Raw genomic sequence first — 17,693 nt, 5'->3', positions numbered from 1 at the left:
CCCAACCATCTTACTTAATATCTCCTGTCCTGGATTTGACCTACACGCTCAGATCATATCCCAATTTTTTATTTTATCTCGATAATTCTTTCATTTGATTGCACCACTGAAGCCTCTCAGTGTTGATCACACCTGCAGACATGCTTGTCCATCTATTTTGGGGGGTGGATGTGCATGCATATGACATGTGCATTCAGACATAGACTTTACATCGGGATGTAAATACATTTACAATACACACATTTGTCAGAGTGCGCACAGCTTTACTATGTGAGGCAACCCAGGAGCAATAATAGCAAACAGGGTTTTTTTAATAAATAGTGGTTTTATCCTACAAAAGAATATATACTATACATACATGTATTATAGGAAGAGGTCAAACAAACAGCAATTACAGCAGGGAAGAACACATAGCAAGAGAGAGGGCGTCTAACAGGACCTCTTCTTATTATACAGGCTCTTAAAGGGATAGCAGCCAAAAAGCTTGCTGACTCATTCCCATTATTGCATCAGCTGATCATGTCTTAAATCACGACCCTGAAAACATGCAAAATGTAAGTTTTCTCACTCTGGTTATAGGTAGTCCTTGACTTATGACAATTCACTTAGCAACTGTTCAAAGCTACAACAGCACTGAAAAAAAAGTGATTGACAACCAATCCTTGCACTTTCAACTGTAGAAGGATCTCCGTGGTCACATGATCAAAATTCAAGGGCTTGGCAATCAGCATTTATGATAACTGCAGTGTCAAAAGGACATGTGATCACCATTTGTGACCTTCCCAACTGGCTTCCAACAACCAAAGTCAATTAGGGGGCGCCTAATTGACTTAAGGACCACATGATACACTTCACAACTAGAGTTATTTGATTAACAACCATAGCAAAAAAAGTTCATAAAATCAGGCATAAGTCACTTCCCCAACCAACTCACTTAGCAACAGAAATTCTAGGTCAAATTGTGGTCATGTATTGAAAGCTATCTGTAAAATATAGAGTTTCATAATCATAAATCTGTTATATCTGTAACAAAAAATGGATCCAGACAAGCAAACACATTTGAAATGTTCTTTTCTAATTTCTTCTCAGCCAGGTCAGAATTCTGCTGGAAATCAACTTGCAATCTGTTCAGCTCCGGACAAGAAAAGCAATCTAAATGAGAGATTCCCTTATCACAGGCAGATATAATTATATCCTAAGGACAATCTTGAGTAACATATTGAACTTTCATCATTCTCCCATCATTTAAAGGGTCAAACATTTAAGATTTACTTAATTTACGATTAGCAAACTATACACATCCCACACATGGTGATTTATTTAATAACTAGCTGATAACCTGGCGTTGTCCAGGTATTTATTTATCCTAATTCTGTATTAGGTTGGAGCCCCCTTGTGGAGTACTGTGAAGCCATTACCATGGCAACTGTGCTGTACAGTAGACGCCATCTTAAGGCACAACAGGCTGTATCGTAACACTATCACACTAATGCACACTATCACTGTTAAAAGTACTGTGATTTGACACTATAGATATAATTCATTCCTTTTCATTTCAGCGGCCCAGGAGTTCCAGAGTTAGGCTAGAAAACACACACACACACACACACACACACACACACACACACTAAGGTTTGTTAGGGTTGTCTTACCCCCACAGTATTTATTTCCAGATGTCCTGTTTGCTAAGTTTGGAAACAGATAGCTAACTGCTAAGACCCTCTGGAATTAATTTCAGTTTCAAAAAAAAAGTGGGGGGATATTTTAACCAATAATTATAATGGCCAAGAAAGCAATACTACACAATGGTATGTTTTGAATCCAATTAGAGAATGTGCTAAGGGGGGGGGGGATTTTGAGAGCTGAAATCTACATATATTAAAGTTGCAGAAGGTAAGGAACACTGAATTAAATAAAAGGATGCAAAGATAACTCACTGCAAGTAAAAATAAAGGTAAAAAAGGACAGATATCCCACCTTACTTTTCTCACATTATGTTACACATATGCAGACACACACTGCCTTAATAACACAATGGAAATTCCTATGAAACCATAACAAATGAAATATATTTATGATTTTTAAAAGACCAATGCAAAAGCTTAATAAAAAGAAAATATATAAATGGAAATGACAGAATCAAGGGGGAAAAAAGAATGGGCAAATTAAATATAGAGACGATACAGGTTGTCTTGGATATACGACAGGTCACTTCAATGAACGTTCAAAGTTACGACACCCCAAAATAACAAACGACACGGTTTCAAAATTACAACGGCTGGAACATCCCTGCGGCCATTCACCCTTATAACCCAACCTCAGGACGCTACAGGGCATCCCCCTTTCTTCCATCTCACCCTGCCTGGAGCCTGCAGTGTTTGAGCCCCTTCCCAAAACATCCATCACCCATCACATGTGGCTCAGTGGCTAAGATCAGAAAGGTCAGCAGTCCGGCGGTTCGAATCCCTAGTACAGGTCTGCTGCGTGAGCAGACGGTTGGACTAGATGATCTCCAAGGTCCCTTCCAACTCAGTTACTGTTATGTTAAAGTACATCTGCACGGAGACGGCCCTGGTCGCGTTGGTAGATGATCTCTGGAGGGCCAGAGATAGGGGTTGTTCCTCTATCCTGGTCCTATTAGACCTCTCGGCGGCTTTTGATACCATCGACCATGGTATCCTGTTGCGCCGACTGGAGGGGCTGGGGGTCCGGGGCACCGTTTTGCGGTGGTTCGGCTCCTACCTTTCCGGCCGGACGCAACGTGTGTTGGCAGGGGAGCAGAGGTCGACCCTAAGCCCCCTTACTTGTGGGGTGCCACAGGGGTCGGTCCTCTCGCCACTCCTGTTCAACACATATATGAAGCCGCTGGGTGAGATCATCCGTGGCTTCGGGGTGGGATATCATCTGTACGCTGATGATACTCAGCTGTACATTTCCACCCCGAACCACCCCAACGAGGCCGTCGAAGTGATGTCCCGGTGTGTGGAAGCCGTACGGGTCTGGATGGATGAAAGCCGACTCAAGCTCAACCCCTCCAAGACGGAGTGGCTGTGGGTACCGGCTCCCTGGTTCAGCCAATTAATTCCATCTCTGGCCATTGGGGGCGTACAACTTGCCCCCGTGGAGCGGGCGCGCAATTTGGGCGTCCTCCTGGATGCCCGGCTGTCCATGGATGACCATGTGACAGCCGTGGCAAGGGGGGCATTCCACCAGGTTCGCCTGGTGCGACAATTACGCCCCCTACTGGACTGGGACGCCTTACGCACAGTCACTCATGCGCTGGTGACATCTCGCCTGGACTACTGTAACGCTCTCTACATGGGGCTTCCCTTGAAATGCACTCGGAGGCTACAGTTGGTCCAGAATGCAGCCGCACGGGTAATTATGGGGAGTACTAGGTACTCCCATGTGACACCTTTCCTGCGCGAGCTGCACTGGCTTCCTGTGGTCTATCAGGTGCGTTTCAAGGTTTTGATAACGATATTTAAAGCGCTCCATGGCTCAGGACCTAGTTACTTGCGGGATCGTATTCTGCCCCATACATCCCTGCGACCAATTCGCTCGCACAGAGAGGGACTCCTCCAGGTGCCGTCCACCAAACAGTGCCGAGGGGCGGCGCCTAGGAGTAGAGCCTTCTCTGTGGCGGGCCCAGCCCTGTGGAATGACCTCCCTCCGGATATTAGGATTACCTCTGACCTCCGCTCCTTCCGTGTAAAGCTCAAGACCCACCTATTCCAAGTAGCTGGCCTGGCTCAACCATAATCTGACCATATCGCTCCTGACGGGTTTTTTATTTTTGTAATTTATTTAGGGGACTTTTTAACATTGCGATTTTAATTGTTTTTATCCATCTGCCCACCTCCTCCTTGTATATGTCTATATTATATGTATGTTTTGTCTATATTTGTATTTTTATGTGTTTTATTGTACGCCGCCCCGAGTCCTTCGGGAGAGGGTGCGGCTAAGAAATAATAATAATAATAATAATAATAATAATAATAATAATTATTATTATTATTATTATTATTATTATTATTATTATTATTATCTACTTTTTGAAGCTCTCTGGGCCTCACGTTGGGGGAGGAGGGCGGTCCACGTGTCCCTGGGCTGCGCACTGGCAACCTGAACACAGGCACCATTTTCTCCCCTCTCCCATTGTGAGCTGGGACAAAATGGCGGCCGCCTGACAACCCACTTCGTTTTCTGCCCTAACAAGGGTCTGCACAGCACTGCAGATGTTTCTGAATGCTGCAAGAAGCCATTCTGCAGCTCTCATGAAAGGAGCAAAAGGAAGCAGTTTGTCCCTGGGATGCACTACTGTGACCCCGACAGGGCCGTCATTTTGCGGCGAGGACATAATAATGGTGGCTGCTTGTGGAATCGAACCAAGTGGCTGTGCTAAATAGCAAATCATTCCAGGGCTCTGGAAGGCCTGGGAGCTTCTCAAAAGATAAAAGAGGAGGAGGAGGATGGTTGGCCGGGTTGGCCGGGAATCAGGCCTCAGGCCTGGGGGAACTAGATGGGAGCAGGAAAAGGCCTGTGGGGCACAGGGCATCTCGGGGGTTGGGAAGGCTCTGGGAGGACCAGGGCAGGTGCGCCTCGGACTGTACTAGGCCTCCAAGGTCTTCCCCCACCCCTGGGGCATCCCTTGCTCCACTTACCGGCCCAGGCATTCATTTAACGATTCAGTGGGGTGAGTAAGAACGGAGGTCGTTAGGTGAGATGCTTCATCTAATGATCATTGTGACATGTGACCATAATGGGCAGTCTCCATAGCAATCATATCTTAAGATCTACCTATGTATGCATGTATGTGCGCAGTGGCTCAGTGACTAAGACACTGAGTTTGTCGATTAGAAAGGTTGGCAGTTTGGCGGTTCGAATCCCAAGCGCCACGTAATGGAGTGAGCTCCCGTTTCTTGTCCCAGCTTCTGCCAACCTAGCAGTTCGAAAGCATGTAAAAATGCAAAAATCCCTTTGGTGGGAAAGTAACAGCGTTCCAGGTCACCTGATCACTTCTGGGTTTGGGTGTCTCTTTTGGGAGAATGTTTGACAAGCACGAGCCCACAAAAAGGGCTGTAAGTAATTTGTAATAGGTGAGCTTATATGCAAGAGGCAAAAGAGGAATAATAAGCTATTGGGTTTTTTTTTTTTTTAAGTATGGAAGTTTAACAAGAAACATGAAACCCTGTAGTGTTTGGAGAAATTTCAGTTGGCGGTATTTCTGTGAGATCGAGTAATGGAAAGGCACACAAGACTAAAGGCAACAATAGCTCTTTATTAAAGTACAACAAGAACAATCCAGCGAAAGTTGAGTCTGACAGCAGCCCTTTTATAGGGAGCTGTCAGACCCTTCGACCAATAGGATTAAACCGCCAGAACAGAGGACCTTGGTGGAAACCACTATAGCTGAAGCAAGTATCTAACAATTTCACTCTTGGTTTAAGGGAGCCAAGAAATAACGTCATAACTTAAATCAACTTGATGGTTGGAATAAAACAGCCATCAAGTCAGTGCGATCTTTCCTGCTTGGTTATAAGATTATGACTGTTTCAATACAAATCTTATGTTGACTTTTTTTCTGGACAGTTCTCGTTACGAATCAGATGTCAGAATGAATCAGCTAATGAGGCGCTGTGGTCTAGACTGCGATAAAAATCTAGACTTGGGAAAGAGCAGGCAGTTCTGTTTTGCAACCGCCTCAAGCAAGCCAATGACTTCATAGTCCTGTATCATAGAGCCCTGAACCCATCTAAGAAGGATTAGAAATAGATTTAAATATGGCTCCAGATAAATTACCTCCTGCCACTATAACACCTAAACTTTGGGCCAGTTATTATAAATTGTTATTATTGCCATCTTCTATTTGTAGAAGGAGATTCCTGGCAAAATTGTCTTATGTCACCATGTACTTTTAAGTAGATACAAGCCAGAGACAGAAAATGGGAAAAAATAGAGAAACAACTATCTTGTAAAATACTTATTGTCTTCAAAGTATTCCAGATGCTTGTCCAAGACTTTATATACTTCTAGAGCCTTTCTGCATTTTTTAAGAGAAGAAAAGCAATCATGCTCTATTAACCCCCCAGTACCCATATGAATTAGCCAGAGTTGCTTGTGTATACTCTATCTTCTTCTTGTTCTGAACTTAATCTATGTTTTTCCCTTCTCACTTTGGTAACAAAGCTGGTCTATCTCTGCCCAAATCATCTTCTTTTCCCTCTACGTCTCTGACAGAAGTTTGATTGTCAATTAGCTAGGAAAAGGACATCTCCAGGCTATGGAATGATCTCCCCAAGATGATGTGTTAGACTCATGCTCCACTACCGTTTCAGAAATGGTTAAAATCTTTCACCCCATTTCTTACTGCTAATGATTGAGGTTAATGACATTTTGTATTTTAATTGATTTGCAGTGAAGGTTCTGTAGGAAGTTAGCACCCACCCCTCTCCTAGAAAATGAAATATTTCAGGAAATATTAAAAAGGCAGAATATTTCTCCCTAAAAGGGAGACAGAAACTCAGCCCCACCACCTTTGTCAATGGGCCATTAAGGCCTGAGCCAGTCTACTCTATATAACAAAGATCTATCTCCTTCAGGCAGAGCTACAATAGGAATCCCAAAGCACTTTCATTACATAATCACCCAGCAACAGCTCAACCAAGCCTGGGAGATAGACAGCCTACAGTTAGCTAAGAACCACGCCCCCTGCGAGTCTGACCACCAATCAGAATACATCCCTTACACAGGAACAGGAAGCTCTAAGGCGGGGCCCAAGAGAGGGTATAAAACTCAGACTCTCTCAGCATCTCTTCCCTTTTTTCTTCAAGATCTTCAAGGCATGTGATCACCTTTTCCCCCCAGGACCTCAAATCATGTGGTCCTGTCCATCATCAATAAATTATTTCCAAGCAACTTCCATGAATCCAGGGTCTTCCCCCCCCCCCACTTGGAACTGAACCCAGAAGGACATTTCTTCCAATAGTTCAATAGATTATATGATACAACCAGTAGTATAGACCTGAAAACTAGTTCTTTTGACAGAAAGATGGAGTGAACAATTGCAAACTACACATAACCAACGAAAAACTACAGTGGCAATATTTTTAGAAGAGAGTACAGTAGAAGAATTTGTGTAGTTTTTGAAAATATTTCCTAAATATAGAAAACATTTTAAGCAGTGGAAATGTTGGGACAAAGGTAGTAAGCGCCGCGACACGTGGTCTGTGGCCAGGAATGTTTGCCAAAAGTTATATGAAACTGGAAACTATGTCATTAAAGTAAATTGAATGCAGTGGGAATAAGTTACTTAAGGGGTGTGTGGATAAACAAGAAGAAATTGATTCAAGAATGAACGAGCACTAAATAGTTGTGGGATAGATATAAAAGTCGACGATAAAAAAAGGGAATTTTGGAGTCGTTTGGTCATAGAGAGTGAATAAATGAGGATCAAATTGCAAAACAAAAATATGAAGGAAGAGCAAACGAGTTGAGAGAGGAAAAGAAGACAAGAAAATCATCCCTGATAAGGAATCAAATGTGATCTTGAAAAAGTGAGAGATTCAAAGAACAAAGGCAACGTGCAAAAGGGTGTTTGGATACATCGCATGGAAAAAGATCCAGGAAAATTAGGAATTGTATTGTTATAAACTGGTTTTACTTATATCATTGATTTCCCTGGTTATTTTTTACTCCTGCAGAACTATACAAGAAAAGTGGGATTGAGTGTGTGCGGAGGTAGGGAGTACATGCTTTGTATTCTCGATGAAGAATTGATGTAGAACAAAATGACTTCACTGATAACAAAGATGAATAATAAATGTTATCATTTTCAAATGTAACCTTTCATTCAGTGGAACTATGCTTTATGTAAAAAAAATTGTGAGGGGACACTTTGGAGATAGTATTCTCCTGCCTAATCTTTTTTTGATATGCAGTCTGTTGAAAACGAAAGATTGCTGAAAGTTTTCGAATATGTTTATCTATGTTCTTTTCTTCACAGCTTGCAAAAACAATAGGTTACCGATTTCTTAACTTTAGATGCCCCAAGCCAAATACAAGAACCCTAATATACAATTTATTAGGGCACGCAGTGGCTCCGCGGCTAAGACGCTGAGCATGCCGATCAGAAAGGTCGGCAGTTGGGCGGTTCGAATCCCTAGCGCCGCTTAACGGAGTGAGCTCCTGTTACTTGTCCCAGCTTCTGCCAACCTAGAAGTTCGAAAGCACGTAAAAAATGCAAGTAGAAAAATAGGAACTACCTTTGGTGGGAAGGTAACAGCGTTCCGTGCGCCTTCAGTGTTGAGTCATGCTGGCCACATGACAACGGAGACGACTTTGGACAGCGCTGGCTCTTCGGCTTTGAAACGGAGATGAGTACTACCCCCTAGAGTTGGGAATGACTAGCACATATGTGCGAGGGGAACCTTTATCTTTTCATATACAATTTATTACTGCAATTAATATATAACTTGCAATTAAATGTGTAAGTGCACACACATGCACACACAATTGCACAAGATTTTGGATTTATTTTTTGCTACTAACAACCCACTTGACTTGCTGGGTTCAATCACAGGTTTCCAGTTTCTTAGCCCTACTACTAAATGGGCTATAGTACTATGTACCCAGGTGCAATGAAAGCCAGCCAAAGAATGAATTTCGCAAGCACCCGTCCAAATTTATGCAATGTGAGAGAGCTTTTTTCCCCCTTTTTTAAAAATTGGAATTATACCAAGAGGTATAACTCACCGCTACCACAAAGTTATTTCTGTTTAAAAAATGAAAGTAAGAATTACCTCCCTTCAAGGTATGTAATCCATACCTTTTCCACAGGAAAAAAAAAGAGCAGCTGGAATAGGAAAACATGAAGAGATGCACCCTCTTTTAAAAAGAAAAATTGTAATGTTGGTGAAATGTTTGCACTGCCTTTGGTGGGCAAATTCACTCACATTCAATGCAGAGTGATAGAAGAGTCATTCCCTGCAAGTGCCCCTGGAAAGCAACTGAAAAGACCAGGAGAGAACAGGAATCACGCAGAGCTACAGTAAACGAACTCCTGTTTAAACACAAACGCACAAGCGCACTCTCAGAAATCTGGTGGTAGAATTGACTCCAATGCACTGAGTTTCCGAATTATTGTCAGGCTTGAAGAATTGGGACCACACATTTAGTTCCAATTAAGATGATTTATTGCTCATGGCTATACACAAGAGTCTGATCAACTAATGGTCAGCATTAAATTGGCATTAGATAAGAGTCAACGGAATTCAAAGGGGGCTGGACTTGGACCGTTTGTGTCTATATAGAGATTCTAGGCTTATTCCTCTCTTGATTCCACCCCCCCCAAGATCTGCTTCTCCTACAATTATTACATTACGTCCCTTTCCTATTCACTAGAGTTTTCTATAATTTGGATTTGTTCATCAGAATGCAAATAATAAAATTATAAAGTAATCTAGCAATTGTATATGGACATGTGCCTGTGAGCAGGTGTATACGTATGGGCATATAAATATACTCAACACAGAGTACAGTTTACTATTCATTTGCAACATATATTCCGTACTGACAATTTCAATAGCAACTTTATAATTTCAATAGTACGCATTGGTACATTTTTGCACACCCATGAGTGATTGATGCATAGAAGTTCTCCAGTGACAATCATTCATTTAGCAACTGTTTGAAATTACAATGGTACTGGAATATATGACTTATGACCAGTCCTCACACTTATGTCTGACAGTGTCCCTGCAATCACATGGTCAAAGTTCAGGTGCTTGACAACTGGCTTATGTTTACAATGGTTGCAGTGTCCTGTGGTCATGCAAGTGCCATTTGTAACCTTCCCAGAGGCTTCTGACAAGCAAAGTCAATGGGGAAAGCTGAATTCACTTAATGACCATGACAAAAAAGGTCGTAAAATCAGACATGACTCAGTGGTGGAAGTTGTGGTCCCACTTGTGGTGGTAAGTCCAGGGCTCATCATCCTCTTTTAATGATCCCATAATCCCTTGTGGGGTGGAGTCTGGGGAACTGAATGGAGCTGAGAGTTTACTGCCCTAATGCCCTTCCTGTCGCCAATGCGAAGTGTTATTCAGTAGATATATTCTCAGGATGCCCAGAGAGAGAAATATCTGTCTCTACATAGGATCGAATTCACAGCCTCCTGATTGCGAGTGAGAGCTCTATCTCTAGGCTACCACACCACTCGGTAAGCCCAGGACTACCTGCATTTTAATGGGCTTAATATTTACCGTATTTTTCGGATTATAAGATGCACCAGAGTATAAAACGCACCAAGATTTTGAAGAGGAAAATTTTAAAATAAAGTTTTTGAACTCTGCAGACCTCCCCAAAACGGCCCGTTTTTCACAAAAACGGGCCCATTTTTTGTCCAAAAAAGGGCATGCACAGCCTTTAGAAGACTTATAGAGTGCTGCTGGGGGCTGGGGGGGCGAGCAAAAAGCCTGTTTTTCACTCATTTTGCCCTCCCCAGCCCCCAGCAACCTCCTAAAGACTATGCACGGCCATTTTGGTGAAGGGGGGTGGGGTTTTGGGAGGCCAAAAATGCTGTATTTGGTGTATAAGACGCACCCAGATTTGCACCCTCTTTTTTGAGGGAAAAAGGTGCGTCTTATACTCCGAAAAATACGGTATAAATAAAAAAATCCCTTGGAAGGACAAGCATAGCACCTCTAGACAAACCATGAAAGGAGCCTAGGCTTTTGAAGAAAAGGTCCCAATACTTTGAGAATCATAATAGATGCTTATGTTTTTATGGCTCATACATGAACCTGGAAACAATGTCCTGTTATATGTAAATGATGTAAAATACAGACGTGCATCACTTTGCATCAGATTAAAAAATGATGCACAAACACAGCTTACATTGTTCATGTAGTGTTGACCTCTGCAAGGTCCGTGCCATTCCTTTCCCCAGGTCATGTATGGGGCGTGTTCCTGAAATCAACTTGAGGCGCCATAACGTGGGGGTCATGTTTTCTTATAGCATCCCAGCATCAAGTTTGTGACGTAAGGCTAGGCTTAGAGAGAGCCACTCATTGAGTAACTGAGCCAAGTGAAATTTGAACCTAGGCACCAATTTGATGGCGCAACAATCAATCAATGCGTTTATTTAAAATTCTAACAATCAAACAGATTCATCTCAGAGGCTTTAGAGCAGGGGTGTCAAACTCAATTTCATTGAGGGCCGCAACAGGGTTCTGTTTGACCTTGGAGGGCTGGGTGTGGGCGTGGCCATGGTGGCCATGACCGTGGCATGCTGGTCACGGGACTCATGTTGGGGGTACCTGTGGTGGCAAAGTGGTAAGCTAGGATTTCCCTGAGACCCTCATTCACTCTCATTATAATCTCCTTCCTTCCTTCTCTTCTTTTTCCTGCCCTCTTCATTCTTCCTTCTCCTCTTTCCTTATTTTTCCTTCCTTGCTCTCTTCCCATCTTTCCTTCTTTTTCTTTTGTCTTTCCTCTTTCCCTTTCTCCTTTCCTGTCCCTTCTTGGATAGTCAACTGCAAAAAGGGAAACATTTCTCCTTTTGTTTTTCAGACCCAACAGCCTCCTGCAGCCCCCTGCCAGCGAAAAGGGAGATCCTTTGCTGTTTCCAGGCAGGGGATCTAAGCACCCCGCGGGCTGGATCCAGTCTCTGGGCCTTGAGTTTAACATCCCTGCTTTAGAGTTTCGCAGAGAGAATTAGACCAAGGACCATAGAAATAATAGACCCATCAGTTGATTGCAAACTGGGCAGGAACAGATGGCAAAACAGTGTGCTTGCAAGGACTTGGATAGACTTTTTGCTAGCAATAGGAGCCAGCACCAACTTTATTATAAACAAATCACACCAGTCCAACTTCATCTCCCAACGTTTCTCAACGTTGACAACTTATTCAACGCAGAATCATGAGGGTCTCCTGTTGAAAAGTTGGTTGTTAGGTGGACTTACAACTGGGTGAATTATGGCACCTGAAGAAGGCTCCCTGAATGGAGGGTCAGAGGACTCGTCACTGAACTGGATGATACATTTATAAAGTTTACAGGTGACCCAATGCAGACCAAAAGCCACAGGTTGGCTAGGCCTCAAGAGGAATCATTGGTCTTCTAACCTTGATGCAGCTTGGCTGTTCACTTCTCTATCAACACCTGGACTAGATGTAAATTAAAGATGTACCCAGTGGTGAAATCTAATTTTTTTTTGTCACTGGTTCTGTGTGCGTGGCTTGGTGTGGGGGTGTCATGTGACTGGGTGGGTGTGGCCAACTCTTTTTCACTTTTTAAAGAATTTTTTTTTTGCTGCCGGTTCGGGCGAATAGGCAGGAAAAAAATGCTTTTAAAGGTGTGTTGGTGGGGGAGCCGTTCCGATGATTGCACGGCTCACAGCTGATCTACACAATCGTCAGAAGCTTTTTTTCGCTTTTTAAAGCATTTTTTTCCTGCCAGTTCGGGGGGATAGGCAGGAAAAAAATGCTTTAAAAAGTGGGGGGGGGGAGCTTCCGATGATCGCACAGATCAGCTGTGAGCCGCGCGAGCATCGGAAGCTCTTTCCCCCCCCACTTTTTAAAGGATTTTTTTCCTGCCTATTCCAGCAGCTGAGCCGCGCAATCCTCGGAAGATTATTTTTTAACTACCGGTTCACAGAACCCACGACAATCGTCCCTACTGGTTTGGCCAAACCGGGAGGATTTCACCCCTGAATGTACTTACCGTATTTTTCAGAGTATAAGATGCACTTTTTTCCCTCAAAAAAAGAGGCTGAAAATCTAGGTGCATCTTATACACTGAATGAAGCATTTTTTTGCCTCCTGAAACCCCTCCACCTTCACCAAAATGGCCGTGCATAGCCTTTAGGAGGCTTCCAGAGTGCTCCTGGGGGCTGGGGAGGGCAGAAATGAGCAAAAAATGGGCCGTTTTTTGCTCAATTTGGCCCTCCCCCAGCTCCGAGGGGCAATCTATAAGCTTCCTAATGCCCCCCTTTTTTTACCAAAAACGGGCCATTTTTGCAAAAAACAGGCTGTTTTTTGTTCGTTTTTGGCCCCCCTCCCCTCTCCAGGAACACTCTACAAGCCTCCAAAGGGCTATTCATTGGAGAGGAAAAAAACCGGGCCTGTTTTCGTGAAAAAGTGGCCTTTTGGGGAGGTTTGCAGAGTGCAAAAACTTTTTTTAAAAATTTGCCTCTTCAAAACCTTGATGCATCTTATACTCCGGTGCGTCTTGTACTCTGAAAAATACGGTATGTCTAACATTGCCTTTTTGCTGTCAAGAGTATGTTGCTCTTTGGCATGACCAAGAAAGAAAGAAAAACCCAACACCTTAATCATGGCAGCCATCAGGTTTTCAAATATTTATACTCAAACATTATATGCCACAGTGTGGTTACAGGGGTATGAATTACAATGAGTATAAAGAATAGAAGCCAGAGAAATGTCCTTGTTCTACTGGTTTTTCAAAATGCCACAACTGGCTATAATTTCTGAGTTGCATTTTTTCTCAGCACTACACATTCTTAGCAAATGAGATTATTTAAAAATAAAAGAGGCTGGCAACAGCATTCTAAACCAGTCTTTCCCAACCTTGGCAATTTTAAGATGTGTGATGGTGCAAGAGGAATTCCTGGAGTTGAAATACACACGTCTTAAAAGTTGCCAAGATTGAGAAACACTTTTCAGAGAGACACCAAGTCCTACAAACATCGTCTGCCCGTCCAATATCAGAAAAATTGACATAAACTGACCGAAAGTACCAATGAAATTAACATGTGGACTATATACTACTATGTATTAAATTGATTGAAAGTATCAACAGAATTAACATGCTGATTATATATGACTATGTATTAATGATTTTTACTCAGATGTATACTATGAGTTTGGAGGGAGGGGGCGCCTACCACACTTTGCAACTGCCAAAATTTGTATACTTTTTCCACTACCTTTTCCCTTGCAAATTTTAAAAAAAACCAATAAAACTTTGTTTAAAAAAGAAAAAAGAAAAGAAAAAGGCTATTATGATTTCAATAGAATTCAAACACGGGGTCTAAAGTATTCGTAACTATCCAGATTCTTGGCTCCAGTCTGAATACTGAAAAACAGAAAACAGAATAACAGAGTTGGAAGGGACCTTGGAGCAGAGGGGGTATTCAGCAGTTTCCAACTGGTAGCAGAAATTTTGAGTAGTTCGGAGAACCGGAAAACACCACCTCTGACTGGCCCATCTATTCTCTGCCTTCCGAGTCCCAGTTGATCGGGAGGAAATGGGGATTTTGCAGTAACTTTCCCCTGGAATAGGAAGGAAATGCGGATTTTACAGTAACCTTCCCCTGCCATGCCCACCAAGCCATGCCACACCCACCAAGCTACGCCCACAGAACAGGTAGTAAAAAAAAAAATGACTCCCACCACTGCCTTGGAGGTCTTCTAGTCCAACCCCCTGCTTAGGCAGGAAACCCTACACCACTTCAGACATATGGCTATCCAACATCTTCTCAAAGACTTCCAGTGTTGGAGCATTCACAACTTCTGGAGGCAACTTCTGTTCCACTGATTAATTGTTTTCACTGTCAGGAAGTTTCTCCTCAGTTCTAGGTTGCTTCTCTCCTTGATTAGTTTCCACCCATTGCTTCTTGTTCTACCCTCAGGTGCCTTGGAGAATAGCTTGATTTCCTCTTCTTTGTGGCAACCCCTGAGATATTGGAATCCTGCTATCATGTCTCCCCTGGTCCTCCTTTTCATTAAACTACCCAGGTCTTGCAGCCCCTAATCATCTTTGAAGTCTTTCTAGAGCAGCGATGGCAAACCTTTTTTGGCTCGCGTGCCATAAGTGGGGGGAGCTCAGGGGGGGTCGTGTGCCGCACCCATAATGCAATGTGTGACATCCCCCCAGTGCGCATGCGCGCACTACGGGCGCTCCCCCCATTTTTTGCATGTTTTGTTCGTCCTCCCCAGTCTCCAGAGGCTTTATAGGAGCCTGGGGAGAGCGAAAAGAGCCTCCCCCGCCCCCAGAGGCCCCCGGGAGGCTTCAGGGACCTTCAGGAGGCCTCCCTGAAGCCTCCGGAGCACTTAAAAGAACCCTCCGAGCAAACTGGAAGTGACTTCTGGTTTGCTCGAAGGGTCATTTTGACTGCTCCGGAGGCTTCAGGGAGGCCTCCTGAAGGTCCCTGAAGTCTCCGGAGCGCTCAAAACAACCCTCCGAGCAAACCGGAAGTCCGTTCCCGAACTTCCGGTTTGCCCATAGGGCCGTTTTTTTGCACTCCGGAGGCTTCAAGGAAGCTCATGAAGCCTCCGGAGGGCCTCCGGGTGGGGGGGTGGGGGAGGCTCTTTTCGCCCTCCCCAGGCTCCTATAAAGCCTCTGGAGCCTGGGGAGGGCGAAAAATGGCTTTGAAAAAGGCTGAACTCAGCTGATGGGGCAGCGCCTCGCGTGCCCGGACAAATGGCACAGGTGGCACGCGAGGTGCCATAGGTTCACCATCCCGGTTCTAGAGTCTCAACATCTTTTTTTACATCGTGACAACCAAAACTGGATGCAGTATTCCAAGTGTGACCTTACCAAGGACTTATTATGAAGAAAAGCATCTTAATACCTCTCTCAGACCATCATGCTTTAGCATTTTTCCAATTTTCACGTGGATCTCAACCAGATCTGTGTGAAGACGGGCAGCCATGTACATTGGAAAGAATAAAATTAGCAGTTACTTCTAAGCAAGGACTGCCACTTCCTTCCCTTATCGTCACAGAAAACAGAAGAGAAAGTTTAAAGTTCAGCAGCAGCATTTTCACCTTATCTTTCACAAGGAAGAAATGGCTCCCTGCTTCCCCCCTCACAAGTCAAAACAAGGACTTTCTGGAACCTTCCCCAACCTTCTGCCCTCTGCGCAAGCTGCCCTCCCATTCCCATGCCCCTTTTGGCTACAAAAATGAGGATTTTCAAAGTAGCCCAGATGTTGGAGGGATCTCAGGAACGTCAATTCAAAACTGCACCTGACTGGATCCCTTTGCTTTGCCTCCCCAGGTGGTTTTGAAGGCATGAAGCCACCACCACTTTAGAACAAAAAAACCAAATGTCCAGGGTGAGGAATGGAGAAGTGAACTCATCCACTGAAAGCCTACTACCCCCATTTTCCCAGCGGATCCCGTTGCGGGGCTACGCGGTTCGGGCCTGCAGGACTCTGCCAGTCCGCTAGAGGGCGGCAAGAGGGAATATCTCGCCTCGCTTTGCTGCCCTCCGGCGGCGGCTCGGCGATTTGCAAGGAGCGATTTGCGACTCGGCGATTTGCAAGGAGGGGACAAACGGGGGTGGGGGCTGGGCGAGGATGCTGCCTGGAGGGTCCCACGCACACGCCCCGGCCCGAGATTTCCACGCGCCTTCCCCGGGCAGTTCTCTCCGCATCCAGAGACCCGGCTTCTGCGCAACCCTCCCTCTCCATAACCCCGCGATTTTGGCGCAGCGCCTTTGCTCTTACCTTGTCCCCGGCCGGAGGGCAGCAGAAGCAGGAGGACGAGGAGCAGCGGGGACCAGGACGGCCGGCGTGGAGGGTCCATGCCTTGGGCTGGAGTTGGGGGAAGGCGAAGAGAAACCGTGGAAAAACCAGAAAAAGTCCCCCGCGGAAAGCTGCTCTGCTCTGCTCTCTCGCGCTGCCGGCGCCGCCTCCTCCTATTTAGTACTACTACTACTACTCAATTAGGGGTTGTAATCACTGGTTTCAAAGGGCTCCCAGCCGCCCACGACCGGTTGAGAAGGGAGCCTGGCAAAGGATTTCCCGACCGACCGCCCCCCCCCCAAAAAAAAACACCACCCCGCCGCCCAAAAGTAATTTTAGAAAGAGTTCACCCCAACGCCCCCTTCCTTCCTTCCCTCCCTTCCTTTCAATTATCCCGCTTGCAGAAGGCTCAGCATCGTCTGGAGGCAGGCCCTTTCCTGAGTGGTATGTTGAATCCAGGGGTTGTCCTTCTCCCCACCCTTTTAACCAAAAAACCACCCACTTCCCCCCCCCCCCCCTCTTTGGACTTAGAAAGCTTTGGAAACAAGGCAGGGGTTGCCTTTCAAACAGAAAGGGGGAATTCTCTAAACAGCAGCCAAAGGAAAAAGTGCCCAAATTTATCTCACGGAAGAAAAAAAAACCCAAAACGAAAACTCAGAAAAATAATCCAGACCGATAGAGGGAGGGGGGATTAAAGGGGAGAGTATCCTAGTTTTATCTTTGGAAAGAGCAACATCTGGAACAAAATAATACGGGGAAGGGGAGAGTGGGTCAATTTTGTCCTAACGAAAGCACATTGAGATCTGGTTTTATCTTAGTCAAACAAGATTCGGCTCCTTCAAGTGGTTCAAGCAGAAGATCACAGCTAAGTTCCCTCCATCTCCCTCTTCTTTCATTCCTTCTCCCAAGCAGAAGATAAGAGAGATCAGTTGTCATTTTTGGAACCATCCTGGTTTGTGCTGTTTGACCACAGTGCCGACCCTGCAAAACTTAAAGCACATTATTAGTCCCAAGGCAGGAAATTTCATGCTCATAAAGGTCCCTGCCTGAGGATTAATAGGCCTTAAAGGGGGCAAAAAATGTGCAAGTAGTAATTTCTCCGTTTCTATCTTATTTTACTACTTCAGTATTGAATGCTTGTTATCCAGACTGCACCATCTAAACCTGCCTTGGCTGATTGCAGACAAGACGAGTATATAGT

General features: G+C 44.5%; 1 protein-coding gene across 3 annotated transcripts in view; it reads right to left on the bottom strand.

The window, feature by feature from the left end:
* Positions 1-17,464, bottom strand: part of FBLN1 (fibulin 1) — a 58,879-nt gene extending 41,415 nt beyond the window's left edge. For 2 of the 3 annotated variants that reach the window (XM_081957970.1, XM_081957971.1), the window contains exons 1-2: positions 17,311-17,464; positions 16,475-16,561 (exon numbers count right to left, since the gene is read on the bottom strand). In XM_081957970.1, coding sequence (XP_081814096.1) covers positions 16,475-16,561; positions 17,311-17,440 — 217 coding nt within the window. In that variant the 5' untranslated portion in view covers positions 17,441-17,464. Of the gene's footprint in view, positions 1-16,474; positions 16,822-17,310 lie in introns of those variants that run through there. The other variant, XM_081957972.1, reaches the window with a different exon arrangement.
* Between the last annotated feature and the right edge of the window lie 229 nt (positions 17,465-17,693).

The sequence above is a fragment of the Natrix helvetica genome (assembly GCF_964273705.1).
Source record: "Natrix helvetica genome assembly, chromosome: 6".
Taxonomy (NCBI): Eukaryota; Metazoa; Chordata; class Lepidosauria; order Squamata; family Natricidae; genus Natrix; species Natrix helvetica.
This window is presented reverse-complemented; position numbering and strand designations above follow the sequence as displayed.